This window comes from Dipodomys spectabilis, unplaced genomic scaffold, assembly GCF_019054845.1.
Source record: "Dipodomys spectabilis isolate Male_0828 unplaced genomic scaffold, ASM1905484v1 ptg000360l, whole genome shotgun sequence".
NCBI lineage: Eukaryota > Metazoa > Chordata > Mammalia > Rodentia > Heteromyidae > Dipodomys > Dipodomys spectabilis.
Genome location: NW_024871037.1, coordinates 1,215,001 through 1,240,539, shown reverse-complemented (window position 1 = coordinate 1,240,539; position 25,539 = coordinate 1,215,001). Strand labels below are relative to the sequence as shown.

General features: G+C 42.0%; 1 protein-coding gene across 1 annotated transcript in view; it reads right to left on the bottom strand.

The window, feature by feature from the left end:
* Map4 (microtubule associated protein 4) overlaps window positions 1-25,539 on the bottom strand; it is a 110,283-nt gene that overhangs the window by 56,946 nt on the left and 27,798 nt on the right. Inside the window, exons 2-3 of the mRNA XM_042665989.1 lie at window positions 21,518-21,747; window positions 16,464-16,532 (exon numbers count right to left, since the gene is read on the bottom strand). Coding sequence (XP_042521923.1) covers window positions 16,464-16,532; window positions 21,518-21,731 — 283 coding nt within the window. The 5' untranslated portion in view covers window positions 21,732-21,747. The remainder of the gene's footprint in view (window positions 1-16,463; window positions 16,533-21,517; window positions 21,748-25,539) is intronic.

Genomic DNA, 25,539 nt, shown 5'->3' with positions numbered 1-25,539 from the left:
GATTTACAGGTGTGCGCTACAAGCACTGGGCTACATCATACAAACGTTGTCGTCTGAATCTCAATGTAAAATGGAAGAAACTCAATCCACATATTAGAATTGGGTATTTGCTGTACCACTCCTAACGATCATAGTGAAAATGATAAAAGAGACCAAACTAGGCAGGTCCAGAGATATGAGGCAGTGACCCAGCGGATGGGCCAGCCTCCTTTGCTCTTGCTGCATCCCTGCTCTCGCCCTCAATCCATGCTGATGTGAGTTCCACATGAACAGCTGGGAAAACCTCAAGCCCGGTTTATACAGGTAGGTCTGTACAACATGCTGGTATCACCCCTAAGTGGAAAGCTGATGGTTAACTGAAGCAGAGTGGAGACGGAAAATCCTCAATGTACCAAAGAAGTTCTGAGTAATATATTTGGTTCTCCTGTCTGTTTGTGGGGAAGGAGAGAGATGTGGTCAGAAACACAGAAATTATTACTGGCCTTGTGACAATACAAGTGAGAACTGGGATTTATATATGTATTTTTTTTTGGGGGGGTGGGGGGTGGCGGGTGTCAGTCATGGAGCTTGAACTCTAAGCCTGGATGCTCAAGGCGAGCACTCACCATTTGAGCAACAGTGCCACTTCTGGTTTTCTAGTGGTTAATTGGAAGTAAGAGTCTCACAGACTTTCCTTGCCAGGGCTGGCTTTGAACTGTGAGCCTCAGATCTCAGCTTCCTAAGTAGCTAGGATTACAGGCATGAGTCACCAGTGACCAGCTATTTTCTCTTTCTTATACTTTGCTTATACTCTAACATTTTCTTCTTTCCTTCTATTATTGTAAATTATTCAAGATCAACTTTATAGTCTCTCAGTAACAGACTATTCCATGAAACTTTGATTACAGAGAAATAAATACAGCCATAATGTAGACAATGATTGTAGAGACTGAGAATATCTTTAAAAGGTATTAGGGAAATAAGATTTTTTTTTCATCTTGACAGATTGTTATCTTGTGTCTAGAAATAGGAGTGTTTTACTGTTACCTCAGATGTGTTAAGAACATATGGAAGCTAAGTACCCCAAAAGATAAATTATATGATACATAATAGGCATTCACACAAAGGAGGATGTTCCTAGGGAGAGGAACACAAAGGTGCAATGCTTATGTGCACCTGATCAAATAAAATGGAAATGGAAACAAGAGCTTTTATCTTTGCTGCTGTTTCGGGTTTCTTTTTGTCTTGTTTGTTCATTTATCTGTCTTTGGAAGGGTAAGGAAGGGGCAACAGAAATGGAAGGGCAAAGGATGAACAAATGAAACAGGGGTACTCACTAGACACTATGTTGAAAATGAACTATACAACTTGTAGTCATGGATGGGAGGATGGGAGAAGAGCAGGGAAGGGGTGACATTGTCCAAAAAGAAATTTAAGCTGGGTGTCAGCGGCTCATACCTGTAATCCTAGCTCCTCAGGAGGCTGAGATCTGAGGATCATGATTCAAAGCCAGCCCAGGTAAGAAAGACCATGAGACTCTTATCTCCAATTAACCACCAGAAAACCAAAAGTGGCACTGTGGCTCAAGTGATAGAGCACTTGCCTTGAGCTGAAGAGCTCAGGGACAGTGCCCAGGCCCAGAGTTCAAACCCCACAACCAACCAAAAAAAAAAAAAAAAAGCAACCTATTCATTAACTGACTTGTCTCTTGTCTGTACCTGACTTATCTAACTGTATCCCCCTTGTACATAATAAAATTTAAAAAGGATAAACTGACACACAGGTTTCAGTGAACACTACACCTGTGGGCATCTTCCCCAAGTTCTCGCCAGTGCCCTAACTAGCTTCCTGGTAACCCAAAAGTAATGCTATTACAACTTCCTAGTTGCCTACCTTGACTATAGCCAACAAGCAACTCAGCAAACACCTTCACCACCCAGTGGGAACCCAAACACAAGCTTCAGGGAGGGGCAACATGATTCCAAATCTGTTCTTCCCTCCTGAACTTTGTCTTAGCTCTGCCCTCGATAACTACCACTCCTATGAATTTATTGTCTTCTTTATCCCTTAATAGTTAATTCTCTATTATGGTGTGGCTTTTTACTAGATCCTGGAAATTAAACACAGTGAGATAGCGGGGCGCAGGTGGCTCACACCTGTAATCCTAGCTACTCAGGAGGCTGAGATCTGAGGATCTCAGTTCAAAGCCAGCTCGGGCGTGAGACTCCTATCTCCAAATAAACCACTAGAAAACCAGAAGTGGTGCTGTAGCTCAAGTGGTAGAGCGCTGGCCTTGAACTGAAAAGCTGAGGGATAGGGCCCAGGCCTAGAGTTCAAGCCCCATGACCCCCCCCCAAAAAAAAGATAGTTTAAATCCATACAAAAACAAACATGATTTTTAAAAAAAGATTTTTTTGAGGGTGTGTGTGGTTTAAACTTAAGGGCTTTGCATTTGCTAGGCAAGAACTCTACCACCTGAGCCACAACTCCAGCCCTCCCCCCCCCCCCCCCCCCCCCCGCCCATGCTTTTTGCTTTTTCAAATGAGCTCTCATTTTTTTTTTGGTCTGGGACAAAAAAAACTGTACCACAATCCAGGACTACAGATAGGTATTTCTACACCTAACTTATGGTAAGTTAAGGGTTTGCTAACCCGGGTCCACTGGCCTTAAATTACAATCCTCCTATCACTACCTCCAACGTACCTGGAATTACAGGCATGAATAGCTGTGCCTGGCCACTACCTCATCTTAAATTGATTCAAACCCAGTTGAGGGCCAGCCTTGCCAGGTTTTTGCAGTGACAATCCTAAGTTAATATTCTTTAACAGGCTGGGAAGGTGGCTCAGTGGTAGAGTGCTTGCCTACCATGCATGAGGTCCTGGGCTCGATTCCTCAGCACCACATAAAGCAGAAAACCCCGAACTGGTGCTGTGGCTCACATGGTAGGGTGCTAGCCCTAAGCTGAGAGTTCAGGCCTCACAATCAACAAAAATAAATTTTATATATATATATATATATATATATATATATATATACACACTTTAAAAAAAAAAAAAAAAAACCACTTTTCTCCATTATGTCTGCTGTTCATTTTTGAAGCTTCACCTGCAGTTTTACTCTGTAAATAGGGCATTTCTGTTCCCAAAGAACCATATATGCTCTAGCTACATCCCATTCAATTACTATTATATAACCATTTAAGTTGAAAAAGGAACTGATGGCCAAATGGAATCACTAGCAAAAGCTTATATACCAAGGTAAACCTGTAAAGACTTTCTATGTTGACATTAATCACCATCCTAATATCTTGTTGCAATTAATCCCTTCTATCATCTTACAAAAGCTTAAACTAACCTTAATTATCATCACAATCTAAACTGTCATCATCACCATCATTCAAAGCTTAGTCTGAATTAATCTTATCTAAATTATCATCGATTACTCAAAATCATCATCTTCCTCTACCTCCTCCTCCTCTTTTTCATACTGCTGAGGACCAATGCCAGGGCCTTGCATATGCTAGACACAAAGAGGGTAATATAACTATGTAACTTTCTTAAGACCAAAGCAGCTGGGCACCAGTGGCTCACACCTGTAATTCAAGCTACTCAAGAGCTTGAAGAATCCTGGAGGATCACAATTCAAAGCCAGCCTAGGCAGGAAAGTCCATGAGACCCCATCTCCAACTAGAGGTGTGGCTCAAGTGATAGAGAATGCCTGTCTAGCACAGGTCCTAAAGTTCAATTCAAAAGAAAGAAAGAAAAGAAAGAAAGAAAAGAAAGAAAGAAAGAGAGAGAGAGAGAGAGAGAGAGAGAGAGAAAGAAAGAAAGAAAGAAAGAAAGAAAGAAAGAAAGAAAGAAAGAAAGAAAGAAAGAAAGAAAGAAAGAAAGAAAGAAAGAAAGAAAGAAAGCCAATGACAAAATAAACACCAGTGAAGCTAAGCAAACAGAGAACTAGAAAAAGATGACAGGGATATCACAGACCCAAGTCTGGTGAGAGCTGTGACTTTTCCATTGATAAAAGAAACCCTGGGTGGACCCTGAGCTTGAAACAAGTAGACATGATTAATGTAAGGGCCAATCTGAAGGCTTTTTCAGGGAGGAAGCAAATGGAAGCTAAAAGAATAATTTAGTAAGCAGGGCACCAGTGGCTCACGCCTATAATCCTAGCTACTCAGGGGGCTAACACCTGAGGATTGCCCTTCAAAGCAGGCCCAGGGAGTAAAGTCCATGAGACTCTTTTTTTTTTTTTTTTTTTTGGGTCCGGTCGTGGGGCCTGAACTCTGGGCCTGGGCGCTGTCCCTCAGCTCTTCAGCTCAAGGCTAGCGCTCTACCTCTTGAGCCACAGCGCCACTTCCAGCTTTTTTCTTTTTGCTTATGTGGTGCTGAGGAATCGAACCCAGGGCCTCAGGCATGCAAGGCAAGGGCTCTACCACTGAGCCACCTTCCCAGCCCCCATGAGACTCTTTTTTGTTGGTGGTCATGGGCCCTGAACTCTGGGTCTGGGCACTGTCCCTCAGCAATTCAACTCAAGGCTAGAGCTCTACCACTTGAGCCACAGCACCACTTCCAGTTTTCTGAGTGGTTTATTGGAGATGAGAGTCTCACAGACTTTCCTGCCCAGGCTGGCTTTGAACCACAATCATCAGATCCTTACTAGGATTACAGGTGTGAGCCACCATCATCCAGCTTTCCAAGAGACACTGATCTCCAGAAAACGAAGTGGCGCTGTGGCTCAAGTGGTAGAGCACTAGCCTTGAGTTGAAGAGCTCAGGGACAACGCCCAGGCCCAGACTTCAAGCCCCATGACCAACCAAAAAAAAAAGAAAGAAAGAATCCAGGAGGTGATCTTTCACCTTATAATAGTCAAAGGTGAGAGACAAGCCAGTTGGCTGGTGTCTCATCTGTAAATCCTAACTACTCAGGAGGTTAAGATCAAGGTTAAGATCTGAGGATTGCAGTTCAAAGTCAGCCCAGGCAGGAAAGCCTGTGAGACTCTTATCTTCAATTAACCATCAGAAAACTGGAAGTCGAGCTGTGGCTCAAAGTGGTAGATGCTTGTTTTGAGTGAAAAAGCTCAGGGACAGTGCTGAGCCCTGAGTTCAAGCCCTATGACAGACAGACGGAGGGACGGAGGGACGGAGGGACAGAGGGACAGAGGGACAGAGGGACAGAGGGACGGGACAGACAGACAGACAGACAGACAGAGATGAGGGATTCAGAGACCTGGGTAGGTTTCATGTCTGATTTTCTACTAAACTAGATGTGGGGGTAAAAGAGAATAAGCCCAATGTTTTAGCCTGACCAACTAGAACTTTCTACTTAACAAGTGAAGGAACAGGTGGAGTTTAAGGGAGGAAGGAGGGGATCATGAGTTCGGTTTAGGACATCTCAAATTTGAGATGACAACGCTACATCCAAATGGAAATTTCATTTTGTAATTTCAAATTTCCTTCATTCTCACCCAACCTCTTCATGGGACTTTCATCTGCTCTGACAAAATGTTCCTTCTAACTGTTTAGCATTTAAGTAATACTTACATAGTTAGACATTCCTTTGTTAACTTTTTCATTTTGCAAAACTAAAGATTTTGTACCCAGTAACACAATAAATCCCCATAACCCGTTTTTTCTAGTTCCTAGAAAACCACATTCTATTCTTTGTTTCTATGAATTTTACTCTTGTATATACATCTCATAGCATGCCCTTTTCTAACTGGCCTTAGCATGTATTTGGATTCATCCATTTGCATGGATGGATTTCATCCATTCATCCTTCCTTTGCTAAGGGAGAATAATATTCCACCCTATGGATGTGTCGCCCACCCCCTTTTTTTGGTCGATCGTGGGGCTAGAACTCTGGGCCTGGGCACTGTCCCTGAGCTCTTCAGCCCAAGGCTGGAGCTCTACCACTTGAGCCACAGCGCCACTTCCTGTCCCGTATTTTTGTTTATCCATATCATATATTGATGGGACATTTGCGCTGCTTCTACTTTTTGGCTACTGTGGGTAATATTTCTATGAGTATGGGTGAGCAAAGATATGCTTAAAATTCCTTTGTGAAGCCAGGTACCAGTGGCTCACACTTGTAAACCTAGCCACTCAGTAAGCTGAGCTCGGAGTATTGCGGTGCAAAGCCAGTCTCAGACAGAAAAGTCCCCAATGAACCACCAGAAAAGCAGAAGTGGAGCTACGCATCAAAGAGGTAGAGTGCTAGCCTCTAGCAAGAGCTCAAGTACAGCATCTATGCTTCATATGGGATATGTGGATTGATCATTTTTTGCATGGCCTGTAATGGTGCTGGCAACTACCCAAATGATCCTTGGCAGAAAAATGGTTCTCTCTCCTCCTGCATCATACCATTTCCCCCAGTGGCTGTATCATTTTATATTGCTACCAAGAGTGCTCAAAATGTCTAATCTTTCTATATCCTTACCAAGGCCTGTTGATTTCAGTCTGTTGTATACCAACCATTCCTAATTATGGACCCTTAGAAAGAAGCTATTTTGTCTTATTCACCAACAACAAAAATCCAACTGAAATGGAAAACAAATAGTTCATAGTGTAATTAAATGATTTGCTAAGCTAAAGCTGCTTCTGGGTATGGTTGGGTTCAAGCCTGGAATGCCAGCACTGGGGTCAGAGGAGGGAGGAATGGCGAGACTGAGCCCAACCTAGACTACATAAGAGCTGGCGTCAAACAGCAGCAACAAAATAAGGGTGGAGTTGATCAAAGTACATTCTATGCACGTATAAAGAGTTAACTTCTTCTCCATAGTACATGCAAATTATTTCAAAGGGAAATTTATGTTTTTATTGGAAAACTATCAACAAACTTTTTTAAGTCATTAAGGTGTTGGTACATCAGTAGCATACCAATTCTAATCTCTAAGCACATCAATGTGATATTTTATGTTTGAGATTTTATGACTTCTAATGTCGACACATCACAGTAAAGACTTACTATCTTAAGATTTGACATTTTTGGCTGGACCAGTCAAGAAGCTCTATCAGCCTTCAATGTAGTCCTCCGCACAAAATCATGCTCCAGTTCCTGCACACGCGTGCACACACACCAAATTGAAAAGATTTAAAAAAAGGACTTGTCCAGATTTATAAAACAGCAGCAACCCCTCTGTACATCACCTTTATAATAACAAAAAGACTTGGAAGGGCTGGAAATGTGGCTTAGTGGTAGAATACGTACTTGCAATGAAGCCCTGGGATCGATTCCTCAGTACCACATACACAGAAAAAGCAAGAAGTGGCACTGTGGCTCAAGTGGTGGAGTGTTAGCCTTGAGCAAAAGAAGCTAAGGAACAGTCGCCAAGGCCCTGAGTTCAAGCCCCAGGACTAGTTTAAAAAAAAAAAAAAAAAGACTTGGAAGCCAACAAGAAATCCCCAAGTTCATTTCTAAGGCCCACTCCAACACAGAATTCTGGGCACCCATTCTGCTACTCCTTTACCAAGGCTTTGTTCTCATCTCTAGTCTCAGTGGTTTTCTTTGTAGTGCCTACGTATCATCTCAGAGCAAAAATGGGGTCACAACAGTCTCACATCTCTCCCTATATCTTTCTTCCAGATACCTGGAAGGATTTAAGGCTGGTATTATGAAACTAGATTAGCAATCACATCTCTAATTCATAGTTTCTCCTCTGTTTGTTGGGATTTCTACTGGTTTTTTGTCAAAAGAAAATTTGGCGGGGCACTGGTGGCTCATGCCTGTAATACTAGCAACTCAGGAGGTTGAGATCTGAGAGTCATGGTTCAAAGCCAGCCCGGGCAGGAAAGTCCATGACTCTTATCTCCAATGAACCACCAGAAAACAGGAAGTACCTCTGTGGCTCAAGTTGTAGAGCACTGGCCTTGAGCTGAAGAGCTGAGGGACAGCGCTCAAGCCAAGAGATCACACCCCAGGACTGACCAAAAAAAAGAAACAACCAACTAATCAAATATTTCTAATGTTAAATTCTTTGTATGCTATCTGATGATGCAAGAGATAGACCATGAAAGCACAGAATAGTTTGTGTCATGACCTTCTACCTCGGCAGTTTTATTGTTTCATGGCTGACAATTGTAGAGATTGACATCATATCACATTGAGAACATTAATAACAATAACCTAAGCAGTCTGTCTCAATGGAAGCAACTAATACCAGTACGATTTGTGGAGTACATTGTACATGGTATCTACTAAACAGTCACTGACCACAGTAGCACAGAGATTTTGTCTACCAGTAATTTGTATCTAAGTGTTGTTAAACCTTCACTGTAATGGAATACAAAATCAACGATAATTCAGTTTTATACATAACATCCTGTGCAGGCCCACTCCATCTTGTGCCTTTACCTAGAAAATTTTCTAACCTCCTAGCCTCAAATTGTCAAGTCAACAAATCTAAATTCGGTCAGGTTTCATCCCTCATCAAGAGCAAATACACTACCCAGGCATGGTGATACGTATCTATAATCCCCACCCTCAGGAGGCTGAGGCAGGAGGATCATGAGGTTGAGGCCAGCCATGGCTGTACTACGAGACTCTGTCTTACAAACAAAATCTAAGATTTGCCCCCATCCACCAGTAGCTTTGACGCTAGAGTACCTACCATTACAAGTTAGTCACAATTGGGAGTGATACTTCATAGTATTTAAGCTTCAAATCTTAAGAGTATTGGATTTTCTTAATAAAAACAAACATTAGAACATTACATTGACTTTGCTTTCTTTTTGAGACAAGTCTCATTAAGTAGCAAGGCTGGCGTTTGAATTCATATTCTTCTGCTTTGGACGCTCAAGTGCTGGGATTACAGGTATGAACCACTATATCTGGACCTGGCTCTTTAACCATGTCATAATTCAGTCAAGATATTGCAATGTGCACAGTGATCTACTATAAAAAAAGAAGGGAGGGCCGGGCGCTGGTGGCTCAAGCCTGTAATCCTAGCTACTCAGGAGGCTGAGATCTGAGGATCGCGGTTCAAAGCCAGCCCGGGCAGGAGAGACCGTGAGACTCCTATCTCCAATAAACCACCAGAAAACCGGAAGTGGCGCTGTAGCTCAAGTGGTAGAGCGCTCGCCTTGAGCTGAAGAGCTGAGGGATAGCACTCAGGCCCAGAGTTCAAGCCCCACAACCGACCAAAAAAAAAAAAAAGAAGGGAGGGTGGAGGTGCTAGAGTGCTTGCCTTGCATGCATGAGGCTCTGGATTCGATTCCTGAATACCACATAAGCAGAAAAGGCCGGAATTGGTGCTGTGGCTTAAGTGCTTAAGTGGTAGAGCGCTAGCCTTGAGCTGACACAGCTCAGGGGCAGCGCCCAGGCGCAGAGTTCAAGCCCCACAACCAAAAAGAAGAACAAAAAAAACCCACTAACTCAGAATCGCTAGGGAACTGGTCATCCTATGGAATTCTTCCCAACATATATATATATAGCATCAGAATACTAGACTACCAAATACTAACCTTATAAAATTAAATGTTAATAAATGTCACAAATTTCATTTAATGAATCAAAAGGCACTTTAGGAACACAGTGGCTATGAATTTTAATTGGACCAGTTATATTTAATTGCCTTAAATATAAAGGCAGATATTAGAGAATATCTTAAAAACAATTGCCATGAAACTAAACGCCTTTTGAAAGATCTTTTTGACATTCTGACAACTGTCTTTGCTAACAAATATCAACAGTTATTTCAGTTTCCTAGTTTACAGATTCAGGATGAAAGAGAATTTCCACTTGGAATTTAAAAAGCAACCTAGATGCCAGGCACTGGTGGCTCACGCCTGTAATCCTACCTACTCAAGAGGCTGAGATCTGAGGATTGCAGTTCTAAGCTGGCCAGGGCAGAAAAGTCCCCATGGGACTCTTATCTCCAATGAACCACTCAAAAACCGGAAGTGGTGCTGTGGCTCAAGTGATTCCAGTGCTAGACTTGAGCACAAAAAGGCTCAAGGACAACAACCAGGCCCTGACTTCCAGCTCCCCAGCTGACAAAAAAACAAAAACCAAACAACAACAAAAAAAACCTAGATGTAAAAAGCCCATACAATTGTACAATTATTATGAGTAGAATTAGTTGTTAGACACAAACCTCAAAAGTTTATTACCTATGATTAAGACTGTTTTAATCACATTATACTTCCTTATCAATTACAATGATTACAATTACAATAATTAATTACAAACCAACATCCAGTTTGTCAGGTGTTAATGTAAGATGTTTATTAGTGTAATTTATTTAGCACAATGATCACAGTAAAATGCCCCAATATACAAACTGTCAAAGTCAAAAGTCACAAAAATACAAACTCAGGTATATGAATGAAGTTATAAAAATATTTTTCAAAACAAAGTTCATCTTCACATTGGGCCAAAAAGAACTTTAAAAAGGGAGAAGGCGCAACATGAAAATTAGCACATTTGAACAGAGTCACCGTCTAGTCAGGTTGCCTTACTAGTGTGATCATCATGGAACTATAGTATTTATTTTTTTTTTTTTTGGTGCCAGTCCTGGGGCTTGAACTTGAGGTCTGATCACTGTCCCTGAGCTTTCTTTTTTTTTTTTTTTTTTTGTCTGTCATGGGGCTTGAACTCTGGGCCTGGGCGCTGTCCCTCAGCTCTTCAGCTCAAGGCGAGCGCTCTACCACTTGAGCTACAGCGCCACTTCCGGTTTTGTGGTGGTTTATTGGAGATAGGAGTCTCACGGTCTCTCCTGCCCGGGCTGGCTTTGAACCACGATCCTCAGATCTCAGCCTCCTGAGTAGCTAGGATTACAGGCGTGAGCCACCAGCGCCCGGCTTGTCCCTGAGCTTTGATGCTCAAGAGCCACAGCTTCATCTCTAACTTTTTTTTCTGAGTAGTTTATTGGAGATAAGCATCTCACAGACTTTCCAGTCCAGGCTGGCTTCAGACCATAATCCTTAGATCTCAACGTTCTGATTATAGGATTATTATAGGCGGGAGCCACCAGTGCCTGAGCCAATACAGCAATTTTTTTTTTAATGCTTCTGGAGATTTCATAAGAAGCTATATATAAAACATTACAGTATTTCTTTCAACATTTAACGTCCAAGTGAGACAGATGGATCTAACAAATTTTAGCTGGCTTTTAGTAGAAAACTTCTATTCCATAAATTCATAAGGAAAATACATTGAAAAAAAAAACAAATTTCAAATTAAAAATAACCAAATGGAAACAAATGGACTAAATCAATGTCAATCATGAAACATGAATGTATGAAACACAGACTTGTACTCAAGCTTCTCCACTACCTGCCACCTCAACAAGCTATAGAGACAGGACTGAAGCAATAAATGCCACATCCAATTTCTTAAGAGTAGGCTGGGAAGGTGGCTTAGTGATAGAGTGCCTGCCTTGCATGCACAAAGCCCTGGGTTCGATTCCTCAGCACCACAAAAACAGAAATAGCTGGATATGGTGCTGTAACTCAAGTGGTAGAATGCCAACCTTAAGCAAAAGAAGCTCAGGGACAGTGCTCAGGCCCTGAGTTCAAGCCCTGGGGTGGCGGGGGGGGGGGGGGGGGGGGGGGGGACTAAAAATCAAAAATAAAATAAAATCTGTCTCCAGATCCTGCAGAAAATGGAGTGTTTCCTAAATTCAGTGTTACTGCAGGGACTTTGAATTTTCATAATATTCTGAAACATAGTTGTTTTGCTGTTACTTTGGTTTTGTTTTTTTGTGGTTTTTTTTTTTTTTTTTTTGAGATGGTCTTGCTGTGTAGCTCAGGCTAGCCTTGAACTCAGTATGTAACCCACTGGAATCAGACCCACAATTCACCTCCATCTGCCTCTGAGTGCTGGGATTACAAGGTGTAACACTCCAGTTCTTAAAAGTGACTTTCAAATGAAAGACCAAAACCAACATGTAGTATGACCTCCCTCAGAACAGTGTCAATTATTTCTTTTATTCTGAAACAATACTTTTGGGGGTTAGAAATTCTGCATCATCAATAAGAGGATAAAAAAATCTAAAAGAATGGTTGATATTCTACATTTTAAATAAGAATTCCTGTAAGATTTGAAAATATGGTCTATGATTTATATCATATTTCTAGAAACCGGATCAAAGCTTACTATTATGAAGGTTCCCCAGTATTTATCCTAATAGCTTTAGGTTTTTTTGGTATTCATTAGTTTGGAAAAATGAAAAATGAGATGAAGAGAGTACAATTGGGACAGTCCTCAGAGTATGTAAATGTAATGCTAAGATAAGGATCTTCACACACAGCCTGTGTGTGTCCTACCAATTCCACCGAAATGCTTCCAAGAAAACACTTCTAGAAACCAAAAAGGTACTCATTCTGAAGAGAGTTTAAGTCCCAATCAGACAATTTTATTAGAAGCTGGGCATGGTGGAGCATGCCTGTAGTCCCAGCTACTTAGCTGAAGAAAGAGGATTGCTGGAGCCCTGAAGTTCAAGGCCAGCCTGGACATTATAACAAAACATCTCCAAGGAAGCTGAGGGTAGAGCTCAAGAGGCAGAGTATTTGGCTACTATGCCCAGGAGACTCTGTATTCAATTCCGGGCACAGTTCTCCCATTCCAAATAAAAGTCTTCAGAAACCTGCTCATTTGCTGCAGTTCTTAAATACGTTGCAATTTAGTTTAGCTCTATTGCTACAGGCTGCCTTTTACTCTTATTGACATCCTGATCTAACAACACAGGATTCAGAAACATAACTTACTTTCTTAACTCCTCAATTCTTTGTGATAGTTTGTGATAATGTTTCAAAGCAACTTCAGCTACAGAAATCAATACACAATAATTGAGTTGCTGAGTTTTAAGAAGTCTATATGCCTAGAGAGACAATAACTTTATCAAAAAACAATCTTGGCCCAACTTGCAAATTTAAAAAGGAAAGATTACATTTGAAGAAAAACTCTTCTGAAGTTGAATGAGAAAACTTCAAATTGAAGTAGCTAGCATACAGAGTTTTAGTTGAGAGAGAGAGAAACAGGTAGTTAAGAGTAACTTTCGCTAGAAGCAAGCTCATCGAGGAAAAGGGGTAGGGACAGGAAAGGGACGAATACTGCAGTTCTAGTGGCCTCAACCCCTTCTGAAAGCACGTGTTCTGATTGGACATTAAAATATTCTGATTCACACTGGATGTCCCAAGCGAAGAAAAAAAAAAAAAAGGCCAACTGACCAACTGAAAATATTTAAAGAAAAGAAAAAAAAATATGAGACCTCATGAATTAAATGATAGGATGGATTTTAAAAGAACAATCAAGACATTAGATGACTTTTACCAAAAAAAGAAAAGAAAAAAAAAAACAAAGTAGAATTAAAAGAATTCATCTTTGCACGTTGTGCTCACAAAGGGAGAGGAGGTCCCATCAAGCCCTGCAGAACATAAGAAGCAGGCTGCTTTTGCTCAGGCATCAGGAGAAATAGGCACCGAAGGAACTACCCTCAGCTTCTTCTACATCGTGTCGAGGAAGGAAAAGCAAAGCTGCAAAATGCTGAAGGTTTTAGAAGTGTAACGGTGCTTAGGAAAAACCACTGGTCTGGTGGTGCAGCAGCCCCAGGGTTGAGACACACGCTAGGCTTCTAGGAGAAGAAAAATAGAAAAGGGAGGAAGGAGGAGGAAGGGGAAAGGAAAGGGCGGGAAAGCACAGGTCATTAGTAAATAGCAAACGTTCAACATCGCAAAGATGCTCATAAACCCCTAATAGTCTCTTCTCAAGTGGAGCTCTTTAGGACTGAAATGGGAAATTCCCAACCAGATACTCAGTGATGGTCAAGTCAGAATCAAACTCACACCATGCTCACAACACATGCACCCTTCACCCCCCACCCTACTTCCTCCCTCCTCCAATGAAACTTGCAGTTCCCAGTAAACTATCTGCTTTAAGACAGCGTACAAAAAGGTCAAACTCAGAACCCAAATAAGTCAGATGTGAAAACTGTATTATCCCAAAGGATAGAGAAATAGCCTACAACAACGACACAAAAACAAAAAACCTGCTCTCCTAATATCCCTAGGTAGGTCTTTATTTTATTTTTTATTTTTTTGGCTGTGGGGTCTTAACTCTGGGCCTGGGCGCTGTCCCTCAGCTCTTCAGCTCAAGGGTAGTGCTCTACCACTTGAGCCACAGCACCACTTCTAGTTTGCTGGTGGTTCATTGGAGAATAAGAATCTCACAGATTTTCCTGCCCAGGCTGGCTTTGAACCAGGATCCTCAGATCTCAGCCTCCTGAGTAGCTAGGATTACAGGTGTGAGCCACCAGCGCCCAGCCACACTGCAAACTTTTATACCCACTTTCTTCCCAGTATTATTAAGATTTGAGATAGCTGCATTAAGTCACTTACAGTTAAATTTGGCATCTGGCTAGGGAAGAACCCTAGCCTAGTTTCGGTAGTTGCTTCCTTCCTGGGCCACAATGGCTTCCATTCTAGTTAATCAAATAGATCCCCCTCCAGCCTTTCTGCCCCTTAGCTAAAGAAAGTGGAATCTATTTTTTTTTTTAAAGTTTGTTATTTGAGCTGCTGCTTTTTCCATCATTGGAATATTTGCAAATCATGCAGATGACTTTGCTTTCAAAGCAGTGGTAGAAACAGTATTGTATCTGATTATGATTAGCCAAGAACTTTTAAAGGAAGATATACAGGCATTTCCAATTGTCTCTACTCTTTAAAGTAAAGGGTATATGATTTATAAGTTCTAGGTAAAGTTAACATTCACAACCAATAGAATCAAGAATCAATTCCTCTGAGGTACAAAAATATATACCACTTTTTTTTGGGGGGAGAGGGGGGTCAGTTGTGGGGCTTGAACTCTGGGTCTGGGCACTGTCCCTCAGCTCTTCAGCTCAAGGCTAGTGCTCTACCACTTGAGCCACTGCACCACTTCCAGTTTTTCTAGTGGTTTATTGGAGATAGGAGTCTCATGGTCTTTCCTGCCTGGGCTGGCTTTGAACCGCGATCCTCAGATCTCAGCCTCCTGAGTAGCTGGGATTACAGGCGTGAGCCACCAGCACCCAGCTACCACATTTCTTAAGGTCGCCGAATAAGGAGTAGATCCCTGAATAACTGCTATTGCTAATAGGAGGCTTTTAGGATGCCTTCAAAACACCTTCAAAAATCGGAGCTGGGAATGTAGCCCAGTGCTAGAGTGCTTGCCTAGCAAGCATGAAACCCTGGGTTCAATTCCTCAGTACCACAATATAAACAGAAAAGGCCGGAAGTGGTGGTGTGGGGCTCAAGTGGAAGAATGCAAGCCTTAAGCAAAAGAAGCTCAGGGACAGTGCCCAGGCACTGAGTTCAAACAAAGAACTCAGCAATCTTGTGGTGGTTCAAGAAAGACCTTTCATGGCTTAAGTATTTGTGTAAGAATTGAAACATAAAGTGTCTTCTGCTGGCTTCCACTGGAATCATCTGAATCAAATATTATACCCCAGAGTAAAAAGCACACTGAGCTGAGAGCGCATGTGCTTGAGCAGCCAAAGCCAGCTCATTTGGGTCAACAGTGTCAGCCTGATCACAACTGCAAATGAAGTGCAGCTATTTATAAAAAGACAACACATGGCTCTCACACATGCTCCCTAAAGAAAAGATTTATATAAGACATTCCCCTTGGGCAGATTCCTGATCTGGCTTTTGCTCACTACAAAGACCTTGGAGCAGGTGGTTAGTTAGCTGGTTATGAGGGAACTCACAGGAACTCAGTACAAAAGGACTATCAACGTAGTAATAATAATAGGCTAAGAGTTAAGAGACAAATTTCAAAGCCAAAAGTTAAGGGAAAGATAAAAGAACAGACTGAGAGCAAAATACAAAGGAAAGCACTTGTAAAGCATTGCTCACACGTTTCCTAATATTGGGCTTTGGAAAGTACACTTAGTGTAGTGTAGAGTACATTCGGGGTTGCAACTTGCTTTAGCTTTAAGGAGTTGTAGAGGCCAAATGTTTTCTGTGTAACAATAGGATGCATCTATAAAGAGTACTTTTGATGTAGATTCAGTTCTTGTGAAATGCAACTCTAATAAACATTCAAGGGATATCAAAGAAATTTATTCTTCCTTTGGCACTGTAAAAGGAAGTATGGCAGTTAGTCAAGTGTCAGCAATTCATGCCTGTAATCCTACTACTCAGGAGGCTGAGATATGAGGATCTCAGTTTGAAGTCAGCTCAGGCAGAAAAGGCAGTGACACTCTAAACTCCAATTAACCACCAAAATGCCAGAAGTGGAGATATGGCTCAAGTGGTAGAGCATCTATCTTGGGGTGGGGGGGGTGGGGGGGGAGCAAGAGCATGAGGCTCAGAGTTTAAGCCTTAGAACCAGAACCAAAAGCAAAAAGATTTGTGGCAGACACTCTGGGGGTCTACATACCTTCAACAAAAACAACAATGTCCTTAGAAAAACTTAAATGCTTCCATTAACAATCCTCCTCAAAAGAGCTATCAAGGTGTTTAATTGTGAATGTTTCATTTATATATTTGGGGGTTCCAGGGAACCACTTACCTGTAGTATTTATCTCTTCTATTCCATGATCACCATTGGCTAGAACTGTTGGTTTGGAAGCTGAAGTACCTGCAACAATTACAAAAAATAAATTACCAGGCTGGAATGTGGCTTAGTGGTAGAGTGCTTGCCTTCCATGCACAAAGCCCTGGGTTCCATTCCTCAGTACCACATAAACAGAAAAGGCTAGAAGTAGTGCTGTGGCTCAAGTGGTAGAGTTCTAAACTTGAGCGAAAGAAGCTCAGGGACAGTGCCCAGGCCCTAGTTCAAGGCCCAGAACAGGAAGAAAAAAAAAAATTTACCCACTGAAAGGAATAGGAAAATGAAAACTGGAGCCAACTACCATTTTGCTAGTAGAATTTTGGCTATTCTTCACTAAGTTAGCTTAAAATACATAAAAACTATTCAATAGTTAAAACTTCAATAAAAGATAAATGAGAAATAGAACTGAATTATTCATTCTCACTGCACTATGGTTGGTCTGTTAAGTACCACTGTAACATATCTGGGGTTAGGCTTTGCATATGGAAGGTCTTAGTTTGTATTTCTGTACAGGGATTTCCAAACATTTAACAGTATTGATTGAAAAGATTATACTGAACTGCTTATGCAAATATTCGATGGTGTGGAAAATCAATTATAAGTATGTCTATTTCTGGGTTTTCTATTCTGTTCTTTAGCTTTTCTAGCTATTTAGCCAATACCACACTATCTTAATTATTTATATTATACTAAGGCAAATAAGTCCTCTAACTTGGGTCCCCACCACCACCATGCCCCAATCCTGGGGCTTGAACTCAGGGACTGGGTGCTGTCCTTGAACTTTAATATTCAAGGCTAGTGCTCTAACACCTTGAGCCATACCTCCATTTCTAGCTTGTGGTGGTTACTTGGAGATAAAAATGTTTCCTTGGGCTGGGAAGGTGGCTCAGTGGTAGAGCGCTTGCCTTGCATGCTCAAGGCCCTGGGTTCGATTCCTCAGCACCACATAAGCAAAAAGAAAAAAGCCAGAAGTGGCGCTGTGGCTCAAGTGGTAGAGCGCTAGCCTTGAGCTGAAGAGCTGAGGGACAGCGCTCAGGCCCAGAGTTCAAGCCCCACGACTGGACCAAAAAAACAAAAAAAATGTTTCCTGCCTGGGCCAGCTTCAAACCATGATCCTCAGATCTTTTCCCCCACAGTGGCTAGGATTACAGGCATGAGCCACAGGCACCCAGCCAATTTGGGTCTTTTTTTTTTTTTAATTTATTAATTTACTTTCGTTTCTTTTCTGGTACTGGGGATCGAACCCAAGACATTGAAAATTGCCTTATTCTATGCTTTTCTTGTCAGAATCAGTTGCTGAATTATACCAAAAAGGAATCTTGATGAAATATGATTTGCAATTCTGCCAATATATATAAGCCAATTTGGAGATGTACAACCTTTTCTGAGAAGCTCTGACTACATCTAACATTTAGACAATCTGCCTACCTCTCTACCAGCCTGCTAAACAAATAGTTCCCAATGAATCACTGTCAAAGGATGTTTTTCATAATTAGAGTGAAAATCTAGAGCCAGGTGCTGGTAGCTTACATCTTTAATCCTAGCTAGTTTGGGAGGCTGAGATCTGAGGATCGAGGTTCTAAGCCAGCATGAACAGGTGAAATCTGTGAGACTCATATCTCTACTAAAACTACCAAAAATGCCAAAAGTGGAGCTGTGGCTCAAGTGCTATCCTTGCAGAGAAAAACTTAGTAGCCAGGCCTGCCAGTGGCTCATGCCACTCATCCTAGCTACTGAGGAGGGCTCAGATCTGAGGATTGTGCTTCAAAGCCAGCCCAGGCAGGAAAGTCTGTGAGACTCTTATCTCCAATAAACCACCAGAAAACTGGAAGTGGTGCTGTGTCTCAAGTGGTAGAGCACTAGCCTTGAGCTGAAGAGCTGAGGGACAGCGCTCAGGCCCAGAGTTCAAGCCCTACAACAGAAAAAAAAAAAACTTAGTTCCAAGTTCAAGCCTGAGGACGAGCCCAATAACAACAAAACATAAGATTTCAGAGCAGATAAGAGGTTTGCCAACTTATCTTCCAGATAAAATTTGTTAAATTCCAGTTACTGGAACATTCTAGATTATTGGGTAAATCCTAACTCAAAAGATGTAATACTCCCTTTTGTCAATGACTTCCCAGAGAACCTTATTTCACATATTAAAACTTTCTCAGAAAAACACATAGCATGGGACTGGGGAGGTGGCTCAGTGGTAGAGCGCTTGCCTTGCATGCCTGAGACCCTGGGTTCGATTCCTCAGCACCACGTAAGCAAAAAGAAAAAAAGCCAGAAGTGGTCCTGTGGCTCAAGTGGTAGAGCGCTAGCCGTGAGCTGAAGAGCTGAGGGACAGCACCCAGGCCCAGAGTTCAGGCCCCATGACTGGACCCCCCCCCCCCAAAAAAAAAAAGAAAAAAGAAAGAAAAACACATAGTACTGAAAATATCTTTTTTTGGGGGGGGGGAGGGAGGGCGGGTTGCTCATGGGACTTGAACTCCAGGCCTGGGTATGCTCCCTGAGCTCTTTTGCTCAAGGCAAGCATTCAACCATTTTGAGCCACCTTGTTTTCTGGTAGGTAAGAGTCTCACAGCCTTTCCTGCTTGGGCTGGCTTTGAACTAGGATTCTTGGATCTCAGCCTCCTAAGTAGCTAGGATTATAGGCATGAGCCACTAGCGCCCAGCCAAAATTCCACATTTAAAAAAAAAAAAAAGTAACACTCTCCCCTGAGACATAAGGCTATTCAAAATTACTTTTTAAATTCTTCCTCTTAAGGCTATTCAAAATTACTTTTTAAATTCTTCCTTGTCAAGAGATTTCAGGTTCCCACACCTGGAAAATCAACCCAGCAAAGAAGGGAAGTAGCAAAAAGCTAAGAGGCATGTGTGCTATGAGGAAGAGAGACAGAACTCTCTAGACAAAAGCAGTCTCAACCTTCAGTTTTAAGTCTCTTCAGTATTGTCAGGCACATGCACACACCGCCCACTAGTGGTCAATTTGGTTGTTTGCAAAGTGCCTTGAAAGGGCTCAATCAGTTGAACAAAGAAATTCTGCTGTGTATCTTAGTTATCCTCATTACTTAAGCCCCTTCATCTCGATTAATGTTTGTCAACCTCATATGTGCATGTAAGTCATCTGTAAGGCCTGTTAAAACATATTTAAAGGGAGAGGTGACATTGACAAAGAAGCACTGCACTCATAACTGACTTACAGAATTATAACCTATTTGTACAACTATTAATAACCATTAAAATATATATAATATGTATAAAGACATAGCTGAATATATATTTATATTTTATATATATTATATTTTTGGGGGGTGGGTCTCATCCCCATAGAGTCCTGATTCTGTGTGTGCTTAAGACTTAAACTTTGAAGCCGGCACTGGTGGCTCATGCCTATAATCCTAGCTACTCAGGAGGCTAAGATCTGAGCATCGAGGTTCAAAGCCAGCCTGGGCAGGAAAGTCTGTGAGACTCTTATCTCCAATAAACCACCAGAAAAGCAGAAGTGGCGCTGTGCCTAAAGTAGTAGAGCGCTAGCCTTGAGATGAAGAGCTGAGGGACAGTGCTCAGGCCCAGAGTTCAAGCCCCACGAGCGACAAAAAAAAAAAAAAGACTTATACTTTGATTGCTAGGAAAGTGACTTAGTGGTAAAGTGCTGGCATGCATGAAGCTCTGGGTTCCATTCCTCAGTACTACATAAATAGAAAAAATGGAAGTGGTGCTGTGGCTCTAGTGGTAGAAAGCACTAGCCTTGAGCACGGAGAGGCTCAGGGACAGAGTCCAGGCCCTGAGTTCAAGCCCTAGGACTAGCAAAAAAATAAGAAGAAGAATTATACTTGGGGGCTGGGAAGGTGGTTCAGTGGTAGAGTGCTTGCCTTGCATGCATAATAATCAATTCCTCAGCACCACATAAGCAGAAAAAGCTGGAAGTGGTGCTGTGGCTCAAGTGGTAGAGCGCTAGCCTTGAGATGAAGAACTCAGGGACAGCACCCAGGCCCAGAGTTCAGGCCGCACAACAGACCAAAAAAAAAAAAAAAGAGCTGAAGAGAAAGGTCTTGTCTGTTTCTGAAGAAAAAAAATTAACTAAATAATACACACAGAAAAGACTTACAACAATGACAAATCTACTAACAACAAACACCCACAACATGTACATTATACATTATGAGCTTGAAATACCATTTCACACTGTAAAAAAAAAAAAGCAAAAAATAAGCTGTCTTGGGGAAATAGATGTTTTCTGGTTTGAAAGAGGAATTGTAGCAGGCCCTGGTGGCTAACACCTGTAATCCTAGCTACTCAGGAGGCTGATACCTGAGGATCACAGCTTAAAATCAGCCCACGCGGGAAAGTCCATGAGACTCTTATTTCCAAGGGACCACCAGAAATCTGAAAGTGGTGCTATGGCTAGAGTGGTAGAGTACTAGCCTTGAGCTAAAGAGCTGAGGGACAGCTCCCAGGCCCAGAGTTCAAGCCCCAGGACCAACCCAAAAAAAAAGGCCTTTCTCAGTGCAAAAGTTAAGTCTGACAATGTATTACAGTAAGTCTACATTTTATTAGATCATCTAGAAATGACCGAGGTATAAGAGGGGATGTTATAGCCTCACAGTCATACAGTAAAGGGTAATGAGTCTCCTTTCTTGGATTATAACAGAGAAATTTAATTAAACAGAGTTTTACTAGTCTATACTAAAAAGCTCGGTTTCCTTAACATTTCTAAAATTGTGACACAATGTGTAATACCAAATTTACACTCTAAATACATACATCCAGGGCTAGAAATGTGGCTTAGTGGTCGAGTGCTTGCCTTCCATGCATGGAGCCCTGGGTTCGATTCCTTAGTACCACATACACAGAAAAGGCCAGAAGTGGCACTGAGGTTCAAATGGTAGGGTGGTAGCCTTGAGAAAAAGCATCTCAGGGATGGTGCCCAGGCCCTGAGTTCAAGCCCCACGACTGGCAAAAAAAAAAAGAACAGAACAAAACAAAACAAACCCACATATATCCAATTAGGCTTATGTACTGACCTTCAGCCTGGCTAGTATCTGAGCCTGATTTCTTCTTTTTCCCAGTTTTCTCATCAACATCCATGAGGGGAATATATTCCCTTTTTCCAACTGTTTCCCCCACAACATCATCATAGGCCTCAGCCTCTAGGGTGGCAATGAAGTCCCGCTTTATCTCTTCCTCAATTTCTGGAGGCGGCTCTGTTAATGCATCCGCGAGACTCAGGTCAGCCATTTTGCACTGCAAATGCCTGTGGAAAACGCAGAGGTGTTTGCTATGAGGACCAATGAATAGAAAAGAAAAAACTTAAGAAACTAGAAAATTCTAGATCCATAAGATTCATAAGATGAGGAAAAATGAAAGCTCAGAAATAGTTTGCTTTTTCCTTATATCTCCAGGAGGAAGACAAAGCAAGAGATACTTTGTTATTTTTCTTAATAAGGAAAATAGTTTATCCAAAGTAAGATTCAAATCAAGTTGTTTGATTTCAGGTCACATACCTTTTCAATTAAACCATTTATCTTCATTTCCAAATCAGGTCCTAGAATAATTTTTTAAAGAATATACAGAAAGGGGGCTGGGAAGGTGGCTCAGTGGTAGAGTGCTTGCCTTCCATGCCCTGGGTTCAATTCCTTATCACCACATAAGTAGAAAAAGCTGGAAGTGGTGCTGTGGCTCAAATGGTAGGAGTGCTCAAATGGTAGGAGTGCTAGCCTTAAGCGCAAGGGAGGGAGGGAGGGAGGAGGGAGGGAGGGAGCCAGGCACCAGTGGTTCGCACCTGTAATCCCAGCAACTCAGGAGGCTGAGATCTGAGGATCACGGTTCAAAGCCAGTCCAGACAGAAAAATCCATGAGACTCTTACTTCCAATAAACCACCAGAAAACCAGAAGTGGTACTATGGCTCAAGTGGTAGAGCACTCCCCTTGAGCTGAAGAGCTGAGGAACAGCACCCAGGCCCAGAGTTCAATCCCCACAACTGACCCAAAAAAATAAAAATAAAAGATCATATTACTAGCCAGGGGCCAGTAGCTCATGTCTATTATTATCTGTTGCTGGGCAACAGTGGCTCATGCCTATAATTCCAGCTACTCAGAAGGATGAGATCTGAGGATCATAGTACTGAGGCAGCACGAGAAGGAAAGTCCTAAAGACTTTTATCTCCAATTAAACATCAAAAAAGCCACAAGTAGAGCTGTGGCTCAAGTGGTAGAGTGCTGGCCTTCAGCAAAAAAGCTCAGGGGAGTTCAAGCTCTAGTAACACACACACACACACACACACACACACACACACACACACACACACACACACACACACACACACACACACACACACACACACACACACACACACACACACACACACACACACACTGGCCTTCAGCAAAAAAGCTCAGGGGAGTTCAAGCTCTAGTAACACACACACACACACACGGTGTCCATATTCCCCGAGTTCAAGCTCTAGTAACACACACACACACACACACACACACACACACACACTGGCCTTCAGCAAAAAAGCTCAGGGGAGTTCAAGCTCTAGTAACACACACACACACACACACAAACACACGGTGTCCATATTCCCCTCCTCATTTGCAGCAAAATTCCAAACAGCAAAGATAATGAAACTTAAGTATGTCATAGATGGACACTATAATTAGGGTAGTATTCTTCACAGTGTCCCACAAAAGTCCATGTGTTAAAGCTTGGTCCCCAGCTTGGCACATTCCAGCCCTAGTTTTTTGAATTCAATAATCAATCCCACAAAAGGCCTGTTGTTTGTTTTTGTCAGTTACTGGGTCTGGGCCCTGTCCCTGAGTTCTCTGCTCAAGACTAGTGCTCTACCTCTTTTGAACTACAACGCCACTTTCAGTTTCTGAGTGGTTAATAAAAAGAGTCTCAGGGATACTTTTCTGCCCGGACTGGCTTCGAACCATGATCCTCAAATCTCAGCCTCCTGAGTAGTTTGGATTACAGGGGTGAGCCACTAGCAACTGGCCTGTTTCCTTGCTAGGCAACAAAGAGGCTAAAATACTTAAGTTGGGTCTTTCAAGGCTTTTAGGAATGGCTTATCTGGCACTGTTTTTTTTTTTTATTATTTAAATAATTTTGCTATGTCAGTAAGATATTTAGGTTAAGGTAATTTAAGATTACAAGGGCAGGGCTGGGAAGGTGGCTCAGTGGTAGAGCGCTTGCCTTGCAATGCATGAGGCCCTGGGTTCGATTCCCCAGCACCACATAAGAAAAAAGCCGGAAGTGGCGCTGTGGCTCAAGTGGTAGAGCGCTAGCCTTGAGCTGAAGAGCTGAGGGACAGCACCCAGGCCCAGAGTTCAGGCCCCACAACTGGACCCCAAAAAAAAAAAAAAAGATTATAAGGGCAGTTGGGCACTGGTGGCTCATGCTGGGAATCCTAGCTACTCAGGAGACTGAGATCTGAGGATAGTGGCTTAAAGCCAGCTGGGGCAGGAAAAGCCATGAAACTCCTGTCTCCAATAAATTACCAGAAAACTGGAAGTGGAGCTGGGAAGGTGGCTCAGTGGTAGAGCGCTTGCCTTGCATGCCTGAGGCCCTGGGTTCAATTCCTCAGCACCACATAAGCAAAAAGAAAAAAGCCGGAAGTAGCTCTGTGGCTCAAGTGGTAGAGCATTAGCCTTGAGCTGAAGAGCTGAGGGACAGCGCCCAGCCCAGAGTTCAGGCCCCACAACTGGATCCAAAAAAAAAAAAAAAACTGGAAGTGGCGCTGTGGCTCAAGTGGTAGAGCACTCCCCTAGAGCTGAGGGACAGCACCCAGGCCCAGAGTTCAATCCCCACAACACACACACACACACACAAAATAAGGACACAAGAATTTAATCAGAAAATATTCTCTATATACTTCTAACTAAAAATGCTTCAGGACTTTGGATGTAACATAGTATAAGAATGTTTGCCAAACACGCACAAAGTCCTGTGTTCAAATTTCAAAACTAAAAATTAATAAAATTTTAATGATAATAAGCCAAAACTGACGATAAAATGGACTAGAACCAAGAGACAACCCATGGAATAAGAGAAAAACTTTGCTATTAAACAGATAAAGGATTAATAACCCAGAATATACAAGGAACTCAAAAAATTAAACAGCCAAGGACCAAAGAATCCAATTAATAAATGGTGAGCAAACTGAACAGTCAGATCTCACAAGAAACACAAATGACTAAGATATACGAAGAAATGTCCAACATTCTTAGCCATGAAAAAAAAAAAAAGACCAGGTCCTGGGCTCACATCTATATTCCTAGCTACTCAGGATGATGAGATCTGAGGATCAGAGTTCAAACCAGCCCAAGCAGCAAAGTCTGTGAGATTATCATCTCTAATTAACCACTAAAAAGCAAGTTGTGAAGCTGTGGTTCAAAGTAGTAGAACCCTATCCTTGAGTTCAATATATCCAAAAGAGAGTAAATTAATATACCACAAAGAAAGCTGTGTAAATATGTTTATTGAAGCATTGTTCACAAAAGTCTAAGCCAGCAATACTTGTTTTGTCTTTTGTTTTTTTCTTTTTTTTGGGGGGGTGGGGGGGAATTGGTTTTTTTCTGTCAGTCGTGGGGCTTGAACTCAGGGCCTGGACGCTGCCCCTGAGCTTCTTTTGCTCACAGCTAGCACTCTACCACTTTGAGCCACAACTTCACCTCCGATTTTTGAGTGGTTAATTAAAAGTCTCACTGAGACTTTTCTGCCAAGGCTGGCTTTGAACCCCAATCCTTGGATCTCAGCCTCCTAAGCAACTAGGATTATAGGTATGAGCTACCAGCACCTGGCTCAGTCTTACTTGTGTTGCTCCTATATCAGCTTCCTGATTGTTGGGATGTGCACTATCATGCTGAGCTTACTTTTCCCCTTTCTAAGATACTTCATGAAAACTATTATTACCAGTTAACCTTTGATAACTGTTATATACTAAAAATAAATGTCTATATTTAAAGTTTCGAGGTCAAAGAAAACTTGAAAAGACATCTGTGTCATCCTTAATAGTATACAATAAAAGCCATAAATGTA